Source organism: Planococcus citri, chromosome 5, assembly GCF_950023065.1.
Source record: "Planococcus citri chromosome 5, ihPlaCitr1.1, whole genome shotgun sequence".
In the NCBI taxonomy this organism is placed as follows: domain Eukaryota; kingdom Metazoa; phylum Arthropoda; class Insecta; order Hemiptera; family Pseudococcidae; genus Planococcus; species Planococcus citri.
In genome coordinates, this window is record NC_088681.1 from 45,239,203 (window position 1) to 45,255,570 (window position 16,368).

Genomic DNA, 16,368 nt, shown 5'->3' on the forward strand with positions numbered 1-16,368 from the left:
ACGTTCCATTTTGGTCATCGAGTCACGTATCAAGTCTTTATTTTTCAAGCGGAGTATTTTTCGTAGCCGTGTGTATTTTCCCTGTGTAAATATCGCAAGTGTTGATGGGTTTTATGGCGTGCTAACTGTATTTTTTTTAATGAAGTGTAGTGTATTGAGTTGATGCGAGGAGAATTTTAGGGTATTTTGGCTACTTTACCATTTTTTTGGGGAATTTTTTTTTAAAACGAATATTGATTGCTTGATCTTCATGGGAGAGTTGACGAGTCTCTTTTGAGAAAACCAAATTGCAATCTTATTTTTCTGTGAAAAAGATGCCAATAAATAGAAAACTGAGTGCAGCTTGCAGCCTTTGAATAATTGAAAGAAGGAGTTTAAAAGTCCAGTTTACTCACAAAGAAACAAACAAAAATGTCTCTCACGATTCCAAGGAATTTTCTCTTACACAGTGTACTCAAAAGAGTATCATAATAAGTGGATACCTATCTGATTTTCAATTTAAAGTAAAGATGAACTCTCAAAATATGATTTTTCGATAGTCTCAAGATAGGTACGTTGTATCAGAATGCATCTTCGAACTCTAAGAAGTTCTAACTTTCAAAAATTTCGAAAAAATTATCTACCAACAAATTACCTAACTTTATAAAAAATATTATCTTCAACAAGTTTTCAGTTCTACTGGTGAACAATTTCAGTAAGCAGAAAATCATTTTTGTTCGTCTCGAAAAATTATATAATATGTACCTATGTAGCTGCCAAAAACCAGGGTCACAGACCTTAACTTTTTGAAAATTCAGGGCTTTTCTGGAGGAATTTGATACTCATGTTGTATTTTTTCCAAATTTCGAACTCCAACCCGCTCTGAGAGGCTTGTTTTGACTTTAGGGTGAAATAAGTACAGGAGAATCTCCTGATAATCTTTGAAAAGATGAGTCATTATCAGTAATTGAAATCCAAAATCAATTGAACGAAAATATCGATTTTCAGAAGATCAATTTTGAAGAGTATAGTTTTGCCAAAAAATGAAAATGAGAATCAAAACATTGGAAATAATTGGGGAGCTTCGTGGAAAAGGGGCCTTAGTAATTTTTTTTAAAATGATTTTTACAAGTTCAAATGGACTTGAATTTTTTTCTGTAAGGTAAAGTGCCCTAATTCCAACCACTTTTTTTTAAATGCATTTTCGGATATCTCAATTTGAATTTTTTTTTAAAGTTGTGTAACCATTTGATAAAGTAACTATTCAAAATTCATTTGGCATTGTCACCTTGTGGAAAAACCATCCCCAGAAAAAAAAATGAACTTTAGTGAAAAGTGTCAAATCGCAAATTTTCATTTTTGGGTCCCTAATTCCAACCACCTACTTTTACTATGAAAAAAAGTAGCGTAAATTGCAAAAAATACAAAGTTTATTGATTAAAATACAAAAGTAATTAAATCTTCATTTATTATTGAAGTGTCACATGCCGAGATTTGCAAATTTGAGGGCAGTAAAAAACAAAATTTCAAGATTCTCCATCATACCTGAATTTAAAGACTCAAAAATTCATTATGTAAAAAGAGGTGTATCTGACGTCGTTTTTCCCCTCAGAGGCCTTAATTTCACTCAACAATGATGACGGCAGCTCTTTTCTCCTACCTACCACTAATTTACTGGGTATTAAAAATTTTTGAAAATGAATTATCATGTTGTACTTGCTGGTGGTTGGAATTAGGACCCCCACAGAGATTTGAAAATTGTGAAATTAATGGGCCTTCCGTGAGTGGTTCCTACAAATGAATACCGCACATATGTTGAAAACTATCTACTTTCAAGATATATTCATCAAACTTGACGAAAAACTTCGTTAAAAAAATTCCATCGGTATTTTTCTCCGAGCTTCCTTTCAACCGGCAATTTTGAAATGTGGTTTTTCGGCGATGATTTTTTTCCATTTGGCTTTCAGGTGCTGGCGTTTTGTACGTCATCATTTAATCACTTTAGCAACATAATTTCACAAACACCCGCTAGGTAGCGTTATCAACGGACGAGAAATTGAAAGTGGTTGGAATTAGGCACTGGGTGGAATTTGGGCACTTTACCTTAAGCAAACATTTTCCAATTCGTTTTTTTTTTTCATGGAAGAACACTTCAATATCACTGAATATGGTGGAATTAATAAAAAAAAAATAATTTTGAATATATTCAGAATCGTAAAAATCAGAAAAACAGAAAAAATTGACTAAAGCCCTTTTTCCATGGAATCCTTTAATTTTCAAAACGATCGAATGATCGATCATATGAGTTCAAAAATTAAAAATGAATCGACTTTTAGGTTTGGGATATGATTAGCTATCTACTTTTGAGGCCAAAATGGATTCCTAATTTCGATTGTGATCGATTATATGAGATCGAAAATCGTGAATGCATTGATTTTTAAGGTTCGATTAATCGATTTATAATGGGTAGATCAACTTATGAGGCTAAAATTGGTTTTTCATTTCGAATATAATCGATCTCGTGTAATTGAAAATCGAAAAAAATCGATTTTTCAAGATTGGATTAGTCGATCTTTGATCAGGAGCTCCATTTGTGAGGTCAAAATTCGACCTACCGATCACAGATCGATCATGGTCGAAAATCGATCTGTACCTTAATCCTACATGAGATTTTTGATTCCATTTGATCGGTCATATTTGAAATAAAAAATAATTTCTAGTCTCTAAAATGATCTTTCTGATCAAGAATTGATCATGATTGAGAGTCGATTAATCAAACTCCAAAATCGATTTATTGGCGATTTTCGATTACACATGATTGGTCATGTTTGACATGAAAGAACAGCTTTCTTGGTCAAAAATTGTATAAATCGATTTATTGAATTTCAAAAATCGATTTTTTATGACTTTGATTCCATATGATCGATCATGTTTGAAAATGAAAATCAATTTTAGCATTTGTGATAAATACAGAAAGTCTGATCGAAAATTGATCATAGTCGAAAATCGACCTGTTTGAGATCATTGATCGATTAAGATCGATCATTTTCAAAATGAAGAAGCAGATTCCTTATCACAAAATTGATCACGAACAAAAATCGGTTAATCGAGCTTCAAAAATTGGTTTATTTGTAATCTTCAATTCCTTATGATCGATCACATTCGAAATTAAAAATCGATTTCAGGTTGAAAAATGAACTTTACAGATCAAAAATTGATCATGATCGAAATCGAAATCAGACTGCTTGAAAATGCATTTAAGTAGGTACCTACTATTCGATACCAGTATAATTTTTTTCGATGATTCAAAATTTGTTATCCTCCCTCTTTTAGGTATCTACACCTTTTCGAAAATACGCAGCAAACCCAAAATGTCCAATAGGTACGTCAATTTTTGCCATGAAATGCAACCTTTTTCCTTTAAAAAGTTTTTTTCATTTATTCAAAAAATTTTCCACACAAAAATTTCAAATTTTTTATTCGCTTTTTCGGGGTTCATAAATATGTTAGCTGAACAATTAGGTAGCCAGATAATTCAGGGCACTTAATTTTATTCGAGATAACAAAATGTCATCAGGTATAACCTACACATTGGTTTCTCACGTTTAATTACTTATTTATAATCGATCGAAGGAAACCGTTACTAGCGTACATTATTTTTGATATGTGTTTAAAAAATTACGAGTACATTATGGATGTGTGTTGAAAAAATAGAGAATAAAATTCACGGAGACGAGCGAACGAGTCGAGCCATTTTATGTACAAAGCTATACACGATGGTTTTAAGTATGTAGGTAGGTAGTATTTACATTGCAAATGCGTTGTTGTCGAGTTCGCTGATGCGGTAACCAAATTGAAAAATATTTGCGTTTTTTCCTTTTTTGTACTTATGTGTTTGTACAGGTGAATTTTGACAATTTACTACTCATTTTTTCTTCTTTTATTTAACCAATCAATGTACGCACGTGTTGCGTAAAAATTGAGAGAAAAATTCCACTCGGTCGATTATCGAGTATTCGAGATGAAATTTCGCAAGGTAGGTATTTAAATACACTCGGGTAATTTTACCTTACACGATCGTGCCATTATTACTAACGTAAATAATATTTACAAACGATTAAAAAAAACAATACGATTGGAGGGAAATAAGAAACAATCAAGGGACGGGGACGTAGATATAAAAAAATAGTTTTCGAAATTGCGCAAACGGTTGTTAAACAGTCCATTAACATACGCGAAGTTGCATTTTTCGCGATCGCGATTTAACTAGTACAAAAAAATCAACAAAAACAAAAAAATCGAAAAAAAAATATTTTTTGAAAAACTATTTTAAAAAAAAATATTCTATTATAGTTTTACATTAACGCTTATGGTATGGCGTTAATGAAGGTAACAAGGAATAGTAGTATGGAGAGTTTTAACGTCGAAGCTTCATTGTCTTCCTTTGTGATCTCAGGTTTTGAAGTAGTATCGGCTGTTCCTTTTGTTTTCGCATCGTTTTTCATAGCCGCCGGAGTTTCGCCTGGAAGCAGAAAAGTAAAGCCAAATGAGAAAAAAAGAGTAAAAGAAAAAAAACCATCGTTTGGGTACACAATGGTGTAGGTACTGGGAGCTTGGAGAAGCTTTATCATTCAATACGTTTATTAAGCTTGTTTAGCGGGTCACGAAAATGTGCTGGTTTGCGAAGACGTTTTAATTAAAGGTTCGGTTTATATAGAGAGAAGTTAATTTACTATAGGTATGGTGGAGTGTTGCTGATGTTGGCTTGTCACGCCGTATCCCCTTGCAGTATAGGTATGGCTTGGCTCGGGGTGTATTTGTGTTGTTTTGCAGCATGCTACTACAGATATATGTAGAAGCAAGGGCATAGGTAAGGTACCCCCAGTCAAGGGTATATTCAAGTTTTTCTCGTTATACACTATGCACGTATAGTAATTCTCTAAGGAATCTCGTATTTGTGAATATGCATTAGTTCGCTTTGTATGTACTCTATCCCACCTACCAAGCCTGTGTATGATTTTCATCTGGTTGGTTGTAGGTAGTACCTACTCTTATGTGAAAAAGCTGAAGGAGGTGGTGAGGAGATGAAGTAGGTTACATGTGTTGTATTATGTAAACTTCTTCGCCAAAGCTCCAGGATGCGTGTCTTTGCACCTCGGAGACAAATTTTACATAGGTACATTATATTGGAGAATCACAACGAACATGTACAGGTTTCGATAAGTAATGGGCATTCTATAGCTCAATATTACATTGGAAGTTCTCTAGGTTTCCGTGTTGCCCCCTCTTGGAAAATTTTGAAATAGCCTACATGAATTTTGATTCAAACCTACTCAAACTGCTATCAAAGTAAACCAAGCTAGTACCAAATTTGAGCAAAAGGGTATCCCTAGCTAAGATAGGCGAAATGGCCCTGTTCCCAGATTTGGAAAAATATGATGGATTATTGTTGGGTACCTCTACAAAATTTTTCGAGTGGAATTCCCGCATCCCAACCCACCCCCTTTGGACAGTATAGCCAAAAAAATGCGTTTTTTGCAAGAAAAAATGTCTCCACGAGTAGCGGGGAGATAATTCTGGTACCACGCGGAATATGTAGGGGAAGTCTGGGCCTTTCAACACGATTTTTCTCAAAAGTTTTTATCTTAGTGGTGAGGGTAAAATTGATAGAAGAAAACTTTGCACCGTCACAGCTGCTGATTGAAGGGTTCAACACAAAAACTGTTTTCGTCAAAATGTGTCTTCTTTCAAGTACTTTCTTTCTGCCAATCCACAAAATTAAAATTTTGGCTGCAAAAGGCTCATATTTGCAAAAAAAAAACTTAAAATCACGCGTTTTTAGCGTTTTTTTTTTTTTTTTTTTGCAAAAACCGTTTACCAGGTACCGGGTTTAAACCCAGCTACAGAGGCAAGCGTGTGAGTGTAATTAAAAATCTTACGTGCAATTATCAACATTACACACCAAGTACTGGGGGACTACCAGTTATTAGCCGAGCTAACAGATCATGCACGCCATCTGTTAGCAGAATCAAAAAGCTGAAACTGGTTCAAGCATCTATAGAGGTCAACACTGAGGAGCTCAGGGTCTCTTAACTACCCGGCTAGCTCCAAGGTGCTTGTGAAGATGTCACTAGTAAGCAAGCAGGAAACTACTAGTGGAAGCTCGAAAATAAAATTTCCATGAGATACGTCATCAACGCGATCGAGGCAACACAAACATAAGGGATGTTAGCCCAAATACCCAATTCGGCATAAGGGTACGCGTTGATTTGTATGGGATACCACCTAGAGCAGTTATATGACTCGATGATGATGAATGTTAAGTATGCAAAAAATTTATAGAACAAAAAATAGTGCGAAAAAACGCAAAAACCCGTATTTTCAGAATTTTTTACAAATATGAGCCTTTTGCAGACAAAGTTTTTTTTACGTCTTGTTCATATTGTTGAGAGGGCGGGGTGTAATTCTTTTTTGAAGAGTTTTTTTTTGGAGGATATCAGTACTTTTTTTTCTACGTTGTGATAAAGTGTTCAATCCAATGAATGAATATAGCATTGGAAGTAGGAGCATGCAGAGAGTTGAAAGATTACCAGACATTTTTCATCAAACTGACTGGAATAGTGGGGTTTCAAAGAAAGTGGGGGGGGGGTGACTGAAAATTTGGCAATCAGTAATAGAAAAAAATAGGTACCAATTTTGTCACATAAAATGACAAATTTCTAATTTCTAAAATGAAATGAGATATGAAATACCTAACAAGTTTATCAATAATAGCCCAGGAAAGTGAGAGCAAAAACATTCAAAAATTCAAGAGCTGAAAAACGATGTAATTCTCACAAATTTGTTCATTTTTTGGCTTCAAAATTTTAGATTTTAAATGTCAACATTTAAATTTTGAAAATGAAAACCAAACAAACCTGAGCAAAGAGAGGGCGAAACATCATTTTTAGATGTAAAAATTTTCAGGTTGTGAGGAGCAGGAATGCCTTAACCGCGTATCGTGGGTATTCTTATACCCACTATACTCGCGGGTATTAATGTATTTTTACGTTATACTTATGAAAAACCAGTACACTATATTTTCATGTATTTCTCTACCTTGTGGTGTGTGTGTGTGTATGAGCTTTGACGTCAGTCAAGGACTTTTCCGAATTCGCATAGGGCTCGTCTCTAGGCGATTCGCGCTCGATTCTCACTTGATCTTTTACGTCTGGCCAGGGTAGAACTTCTCGTCACCAAAACGATTGTTCATATCGTTCATAATGGGTATTATAGTATCCTCCTTGCAATTTATTCTAAGTATTACCCGCTTGTTCGGTGTGAATTTGTATGTTTATTAACGTAATGTAAATCGTGAGATACATCGTCTCGTTATATCGTTTTTATGGTATTTTTGGATCACGTCCCATAGTCCGGACTTGGGGCTGTGATCTAGTTTCAAAATGTATTCCTCAGACCTTTAGAATTATCGATCGGACCTAGTATTGGTGAGTCCACAGGAGAGATAATTTAACGTGAATAGTTCTGGGTAAGTAATGAAAAAAGCTTACTCGTGGAGTCTGGTACTCCGCTGCGGTTAACTCCTTTTAATAATTTAATGATAATTATTATTACGACTAACTAATAGTGAATAGGTATAATTATTTTGTACCTATGTTCATAACGCAGATAGTGCTTTAATTGATAACTAAGTGTTTACGTGTTATCAAATGTTGTGTATTTTGCTGCATACTCGAATATTTGTTCATTCGATATGTACTTTCTATGTAAATCTCCTTTTGATCTATTTGATTTACGTAATTTCCATGTATAGATATATATAAAAGAATATAGGCTATCTGTACATGTTCTTTCGAGTTTTATTTAATGGTACGTAAAGCTCAACTTTTATAAAATGTAAGAGGGTCGCTAATAGAAAGAGCCTGCCTCCAGAGCTAGTTAGGTATCAGGCAATTATTCCCCTCCCAGGGAATAATTATTTGATTCCCTTTTTATGAGCCACTAGACAAAACTTCTTACCGTCAAAAGTAATTAGTTACTTTCTACCACTGCCATCTATTACAATCCCCACTTTATCAAGGTGAAAAGTGTATCTTGCTTGTTTTAAATAAATTTGAGTAATGGAATTTTTTCAATAATCACTTTGAAAAAAAAAACACAAGAGGCCCAAGCCAAGCTAGGGCAAAAGAAAATTTATATTTTAAGAAGTGAAAAACGACGTTTTTTTGTGATGAGTCATATGTTTTTGACTTCACGATTTAAGATTTATTTTTAGAAATTATTGAACATAGTAAATAAAAATTGTGTTGAAAAAATCAACTTACAAATTAAAAAAAAGTAGGATCTGGTGGGGTTCAAACCTGAGCATACTGCAAGGTGAGCCGCAGCTTAAATCATTCAGCTAATAGGCTGTTCAACACAATGGTGCATTTCAACTGCATACAGCTCAGATTGTAATGCTAACACGTTTTGTACTTCAAATCTAATGGTTATTTGTATATTGAACATTTATGCACAATAATAATAATAGGTAATAATTGTGCATAATCGTTGTCTTAATACTTATGCAAAGTGGCCAACTCCATTTTTGTAAATTGTTCAGGAAATGCGAAAAACAGCGTTATCAACACTATTGATGGGTGTTGCATAGTTAAGATTATTTAAATGCGGCTAAATTTTTTTTTCACTTGACACATTTTAAGCCACTTTCAGTGGAGTTAGATATTTTTCCCAACTTCAAATGCGGATACTACACCAATGAATTCACCTGAGGCAAATTTCAATGTCAGAAGTTCCTTATATGAAGTGTTACCTTTCAGATGGTGTTCATAACTCATTTTCATGTAACGTAAAAATGAAACAGTTTCACGTAGCTAAATACACAGTGCGTTATCCTTTAGCGGAGTTAGATAATTTTCCCGACTTTAACCACAGATAATAGACGAATGGGCCTGCATAGGCATGTTTTTAAGGTTTCAACTTATGAATTAAGTGAAGAAAAATCAGATGGCACTCATAACTCATTTTGGTCAAAAATTGGAGTTAGCCACTTTGCATATTATGACGACGAAATGAAATCTCCAATTAATTTGAAAATATTAAAAGGCACTTCTACAATGATCGAAGTATATTTGAACAGAATTTCAGCATGATTTGTGCCCTATTCAAAGCTGTAGCTTTGTCTAAAGATGCAAAAATGGTGAAAATTAGTATTACAAATCAACTGTTTCTTTAGACAAAGCTACAGCTTCAAATAGGGCACAAATCACACTGAAATTTTGTTTCTAAATATACTTTGAACATTGTAGAAGTGCCTTCTGGTATTCGTAAAATCATCTCAGCTTTTGTTTGGTTGTCCTTTTAATTTATATACTCGTCATATTTTCAAAATTTGCCATTTTTCAGAATCTTTAAACATAGCTTAAGCTTGATGTAATTGGGCTACAAAGCTCAATTTTTGCATGAGTATTAAATTTGTGGTGCAGAAGTGCCTTTTGATATTTTGGGTCAATTTTGAGAATTTTTGGGGCCCAAATAGGGGGGATGCAGGGTCAATTTTAAAAAAATTTATAATTTTTCAACCTTGGTCAGTAGTAGCCAACAAATCAAAGCTGTATTTCAAATTTCATCAAAATTGGCTCGGCCAATCCTTCAAACTTTGAGTGAGTGTTGAAGAATTTTGCTGAAATGTAAGAAAAAAAGTATTCCTGCGTTTTTTTGAATAAACGCATAGTTTTTGATAAAATTGCGTTGGAAATATCGCGGATAATACAGTGAAATGATAATTTGAGAATATAACTCCAGTGCGTTCGCGTTTGGAACCGTGGGAGGGCGGGGTGGCGACGCAGTGTCCAAGGAGGGTGGGTGCGGGCGGAAAATTTGCTCGGAAATTTTTGTAGGTACTCAACAACAATCTATATATCATAATTTTCGAAATCTGTGAACAAGGCCATTTCGCCTATCTTATCTGGGAATACACTTTCAATTAGGTACTTTTCTGCATAGGTATTCCGCGAAACCGACGAAAAATGATACAAAAACGACCCTACGAATCTTTCGACCACTCGCTGAAAAGCTAATTCAATAAATTTCCATAAATAAACGTAACGATTACAAAATTGGCGAACATCTTGAAAATACGAGCCGAAAAAAACAACGACGACGACGCTGAGGCAAGCAATAACAACGGCGTTAGCTCGTCTTTCATATTGAACTATAGTAGGAAGACGAGAGGCACACACTATGTATCTTTTCTCGGGACAAAATTACCGCACACGGGATAACATTGCCGCATAAACCGCATGAGTTATATAGAGATTTCGGGGCAATTTCTACGTAAGAAATTAATTTACCATAAAATATTTGTTATAATGCAATGAACTATAAAACAAATCGCTGCACATGTTACTTTGCGTCGTCGTCGCCGGGATGGTTTTATGATTTCCTGAATCTATAATTTTCTTTCGCTTTTCGCGTGTGTGTCGTGTCTGCATCGTCTACGAGAACCACAGCGTAAAATCGGAATGAAAATTTTTTCCCATTTCCTGCTCGAAAATAGGTACTCGTAAATAATACGCGAGCTGGTAATTTATACGTCGATGCGACAGCTTAGCCGTTTCAGGTTGCATAATGGTCTATGGATTTCGACCTGCGTAGGTATTTTGATTTACACATTTTGAAGAGGCGAAAAAAAAAAGTATAGTAAGTATATACTCGGGAAATTTTGCATTACCAGCTTTAAATTATATATTACGAGGGTTAATTTCGTTTAAAATTGTCACGTAAAACGCGTATATAACCCAGAGTAAATTGTACCGAAAGGCGTTCCATTAGCGGTGCAAAATCCCAACTCCAAGGTCCCCCCCCTCTCCCATAATTCCACCCTACGTTCTCGCTCAGCATATATACGGTAGGTATTCTTACAGCATCCACATCCTGCCTATTCGAATTACGTTTCTGCGAAAGACCAACGCGAACGAGATTTTTTCATCTTCATTTTTATTTTCAAGGGCTTTTTCCAATTTTCTTTTTTCTAATGAAAATGTATCTACATTTTACTTACTTAACCAGAATTTGAAAATTTTCCCCTTCGAATCTCGAAGGTATCGAAAAAATATTTTACACGTCGTTTCAAACCCTTAAATGAAAACATAGCCCTGCGCAGAGTAATTTTATGCGATGAAAAAGGTCGAATTTGTTATTTGAAATTTTTTGCGGTCACCGCTACGCTATCTCTGCCTTTGCCAATTTCGTCGCCTGAATTTTGAAATTTTTATATCGTTTCATCTCTTCATTCAGTTAACGTTTTTCTTTCCCTTTTATTTATTTTTAAATAAGAAGCTTCGCGTCTTTTTAGATTTTTTTCTTTGGCAGTAATGCTGTGTACATTTGAAGAGTCCAGGGAAAGAACCAGGTAAGTCACTTTTTCAAACTTCTGAGTTACGGCGTTTTGAAGTATCAGAAGGCTCCAATTTTGTAGCGAATTTGAATTTCATCAAGGTAATGACTTTAAATACATCACACAACATCCCACAAACACAACTTGAGGCATTGTAGGAAAAAAATGAAGAGATGAGCCAGTCACGACTTGAAAAGTCACTGTTTTCGTGAAAAAATCAAGCAAAAAATCGAAAAATCAGTGTTTCGCAACAACTTGAATTCGATGAAAATCGATTATTATGATGACATAATGAAAAATTTTTGTATTCTAAATAGTTGACGATGTTGAAATTTTCTTCCTGTCGCCTCACATTTCGTCTCGGCTCATTTTTCTTTTCTCCTCTTTTTTTTAAAAGTAATTTTAACCACGAAAAATCGATTTTTTTCAAAATGTAAATAGACTACATTTTTCTACTCCTCAGTGTGAATTTAATTCAACCCTAAACTCATTTTTGAAAAAAAGTGACTTACCTGGTTCTTTCCCTGGACTCTTCATTTATAAGTACTTTGGTTTTTTTTTTTTACGAATTTCAGTGGTATTTTTCCTTTATTAATGAAAACAGATTTTATTTTGGAATAATGAGTTCGAAAATAGATAGGAAGAAATTTTTATTCCTGCAACCGTAACCAATATGACAAATTTTAAGGATGCGAACAGAAAAAAATGTAAAAGAATGTCTACATCGCCATACAAAATTTTAAAAGCTCATTTTTATTTTCGCAATCTTAAAAAAATTTTGTGGTGACTGGGACGGTCCTTGGTATTCAGAGGGAAAGCCCAGTGCTTAAGACCACAATATAGTAAGCCCAGGGAACCTAAACTTGTCCGATATCCTTACGAAAGATATCAATGTGCACAAGGTGACGAGACACCGCTAAATAGATCATAGACCGCAAATGATGTGACAAGTTTTATTGTAAACATCTCTGATATAAAACCAAATAGAATAATTACAAATAAAACGCACAAACATTATTAAAAAAGGCACTTGCAATATCGATTGCAAGTGGAAGCTCTGAAATGCATCCGAATAGGAACACCAGTGAAAATATACTCAACGTTTTGTAACGTCTCTAATGGCGGAGTGGCTCAGCTCGAACTAATCCGACGGAGTGCACTACTTAGTCAGTGCAGCCACTCCGGAGGAACACATCTTCCCTCTAGGTGGAAGCTGTGGGCGCATCCCCTACCATCACAATTTTAAGTATTCAAATTCTACTAGAGAAATTTTTTTATCAAAATTAACTCGAGAACTCTTTTGACTGTTGATATTCCTAAATCGATAAAAAGGGGTCACAAGTAAGTACATAAAACAAAATTACATAACCAAAAAATTCTCTAAATGGAATTAGAGAAGAGTATAAAATTTTCATATCCGATTTCATTTTCAAAACGAAATGAAAAAATATTTTTATCGAATTAAAAGAGAAAAACCGGTTCGGTAATTGACGAAATTTTCGTCAAGTATGTTTTTAAAATTTTCAAATATGGAATTGGAGAAAATTTTGATATATTTTTTGGTCATATTTGAATTTAATTTTCAAAGAAGATTGGTTTAGCCAATGTAAAAATTGATATTAAGTTTGGTTTCATGTCCAAAATTTGTTTAAGTTTAATTTGGTTACCTACTTTAATGTAGAAATTTCCATTTAGGGGTTGGCGAGGATTAGAAGATGCGACAATTTAGATTAGATATGAATTGAAATTTTAAAAAATGGGTCATCATCGGAGTAAGTAAAAACGTAAATTAGGTTTCGTTTAAAATGAAGAATTGGTTAGGTTTGTACGTCAAACGGATATTCAATAAGAATCCATTTGAAATTTAAAGTTATTTGTGTTTTGTTTGGTAAATGAAGAAATTTTTTTAGATTAGGTTGATTTCAAAATCAATATTGAGCGAGTTCGTCGAATGTAGAAAAGATTGATTGTGGTTTGAATTTCAAAACTTTACGGTTTTGGTAAATGTATGTAAGTAGATATAATAAATTTTATGATTTGCTTTGACATAAATTTATCATCTTTTTTGATATTTTTCACCTCAGAGGGTTTCATACAAGCGGGCCAACATCATTTGGAGGACCAAAGAGGGGCTTTCTTGATCTTAAACAAAAAGTGTTTTGCCCAGAAATGAAATATTTTCAAAAAATTTGTACATATATACCTACAGATAAAAATTTTTATTTTTTTTGGTCGATTTTTTCGACTTTGATGGGCTTTATAGGGAGCCAACATCATTGTGAGACTGGCGAAGAATTTTCTTGATGAAATGCTTAATATTTACAAATATTCTGTCTGCAGGTAAGTAGAAATAATTTTCAAAAAATTTCAGTAGACATCAATTTATCATATTTTTTCATTTTTTTCAAATTTTGGGGCGCTCCATACAAGAGAGCCAACATCATTTGGGGGGTCCAATGAAGGTTTATTCTTGAAAAGGGAGTTATGTAGAACAATTTTAATGAGGAAATGAGATATTTTCAAAAAAATTGCTGATTTTGATTTATTTTCATTTTTTGTGATTGTTTCAACTTTGAAAGACTTCTTACTGGGTATAAAATGGTTCGAAGAATCGGGAACATTTTTTTCTTGAAAAAAGGATTATTTAGAAAAATTCTTGCCTAGAAACAAAAAATGTTCATAAATCGATTTTTAAAAAATTGTTTTCATCTTTAAGGGGCTACTGGTACCACACTTTTTGCAATCAGGAAACCGGAAAAAAAATTTCGGTTTGACCCCATGCCTTTGACAGATCAAGTTCCTTCTTTTTGCTCACAAGATTGTTTACTCCACTACTTTTGCGGCAGTCAAACATAATTTCTCATGCGCAGCACAGTGACGTTAATAAAATTGCATAACCAGTTTGCCGTAAGTAAATACGAAATGTTCAGAAAACAGTTTTTACTCGAACAAATGATTGATTTGAGTAATGTACGAACTAATACCTGCATACTTGTAAGTAAATATTTTTTCAAACATATAAACCACATCCAGCCTGAATTTTAAATCCTATACGCGTTTGAAAATGTTGAAATTTTTCAAACTAATTGTTTCTGTATTAGAGGTTTTTAAACGACCAAAAAAGTACAAACTGAATGAAATTCTCATGTTAAAAATTTTCACTTGTGAAACAATACTTTTCTTCGGTGACATTTTTTCATCTCTCAAGTCCGTTACCCCAGTTTTCTTCAAAAGAAATTCATTACTTATTCATAAAGATGGTACAAAAATAACACGAAATTTTCATCAATTTCTTCGATATTCTCGACGTCGAAAGTTTTTCACGCGACTTCTCTACCGACAAGTTAATTTTCCCATTGTTTTTTTTTCTATTTTGCAAATCTCCGCTTAAACCACATCGCTAACCAAACCCACCTCGATTCGAATGTAGTGCTACATGAATTGTACAAAACTACAAATTATTCGATTAGCGAGCTAATTTTATAGCAAAATGTTGTATTTGGTGTTTAGAAATAACTACATTTTACACGTTCACGCTTCGCATAGTAAACAAGATAACTTGGTTTGATGTTTGTATACGCGTTAAAGGCAAATACGCGATTAAAAACAACGCCATTCGACGCGTCGAAGCTCGTTTAATGCGCTAAATATCCGAAATTTTTAAACAAAATCACCTCGCTGGTTCGTTTTTATACAGGCTTTTCAAGCACACCGCCTGTACATTTTAGCAAATTGCGAAAACATCGAAAAAAAGGCACCGTAATTTGATTTTTTTTTCCACCCTTAAAGGATAGGTTAGGTGGCTCTACTTCGTTTACGTTATTTTGCCACTATAGGAATTCGTGGTATGGTTTTGGTTAAACGGGCATGGTAAACAGAGGTGGTTTATTTTTCTCTCTCTCTTTTCGACGAAATATTCCGAATATGTGAATGCTCGGCAAAACGTTTCGCCAGCTCTGCTACCGCATTTTTTTGGCCTGATTTCCGCAGAAAAACGCGGGATATTTTCGCTGCGATAGTCTATTGATGTAAATATCTACGTAAGAAGGAGGGAGGTAGAGTTAGGGATGAAACAAAAGGTTTGAAATACTTGAAAAATTTCAACCTGTTTCGATACCTAAGTCACATGACATTTTATAAAAGTTCTAAAATCATTAATCAATTTTGACCTCAAAATTGTTCAAAAGCGAGCAAAAAAAGTTTTAATCGGTAATAATTTCTTGTTCTCATTTTGAAAGGTTGCGTGACACTTTTTCAAATAGTTTCAAAAATCATAGTCTCATGAGTCATGTGGGGTAAAAATTTTTCAGAAATTTTTAAACCCCTTTTCTTATAAACTTTTGGAATTGTCAATTCAGATACCTATCTGAATTGAGAATTCCAAATGTGACTTTTCAAATATGTAGGTATTATCAAAATCATTCATCAGAGAAGTGTTCAAAAATTTTTTTTATCAGAATATTTGAAATTTTTACGAAATTTCAATCCATCTGATAAGTTGCATGACACTTCAAAAATTTCAAAAATCGAGATCCAATTCTGACAAGAGAACCTCTTGAGGTGTCACACTCCGATTGGAACAGAGCCACGATTTTTGGAAAGAGCATAGTCTAAAACCCCCAAAACCAAATTTTCAGCTGCCCAAGTTCATTTTTTGATTTTTGGTGAATTTTTGAAAATTCAAAATTGACCGTTTTTGGTGATTTATGATTTTTTTTTAAAAGTACGTACTCGATCAGTAAAAATGGTCAAAATAAGTCCCAAAACTAATAATAACTTTCCAAGTCCAAATTTCACCATTTCCAGCCATTCTGGAGCCTCCAGCGCGATTTTTCAATTTCTCCAGAATTTTGAATTTGCTCCAGAAGGCGTGAATATGAAGTTGGGCAGCTAAAAATCGAGTTGTACATTACACTCGACCTGTTTAACGAGTTTATCCACATTTGAACCGATTTTGAGATTGACACCTTAAGCGTGCTTTTTTGAGGCGT

General features: G+C 34.0%; 1 protein-coding gene across 1 annotated transcript in view; it reads right to left on the reverse strand.

Annotated features, from left to right (window-relative positions):
• Positions 1-4,277: 4,277 nt before the first annotated feature.
• Positions 4,278-16,368, reverse strand: part of LOC135849145 (zwei Ig domain protein zig-8-like) — a 385,619-nt gene continuing 373,528 nt past the window's right edge. Inside the window, exon 6 of the mRNA XM_065369413.1 lies at positions 4,278-4,501. Coding sequence (XP_065225485.1) covers positions 4,347-4,501 — 155 coding nt within the window. The 3' untranslated portion in view covers positions 4,278-4,346. The remainder of the gene's footprint in view (positions 4,502-16,368) is intronic.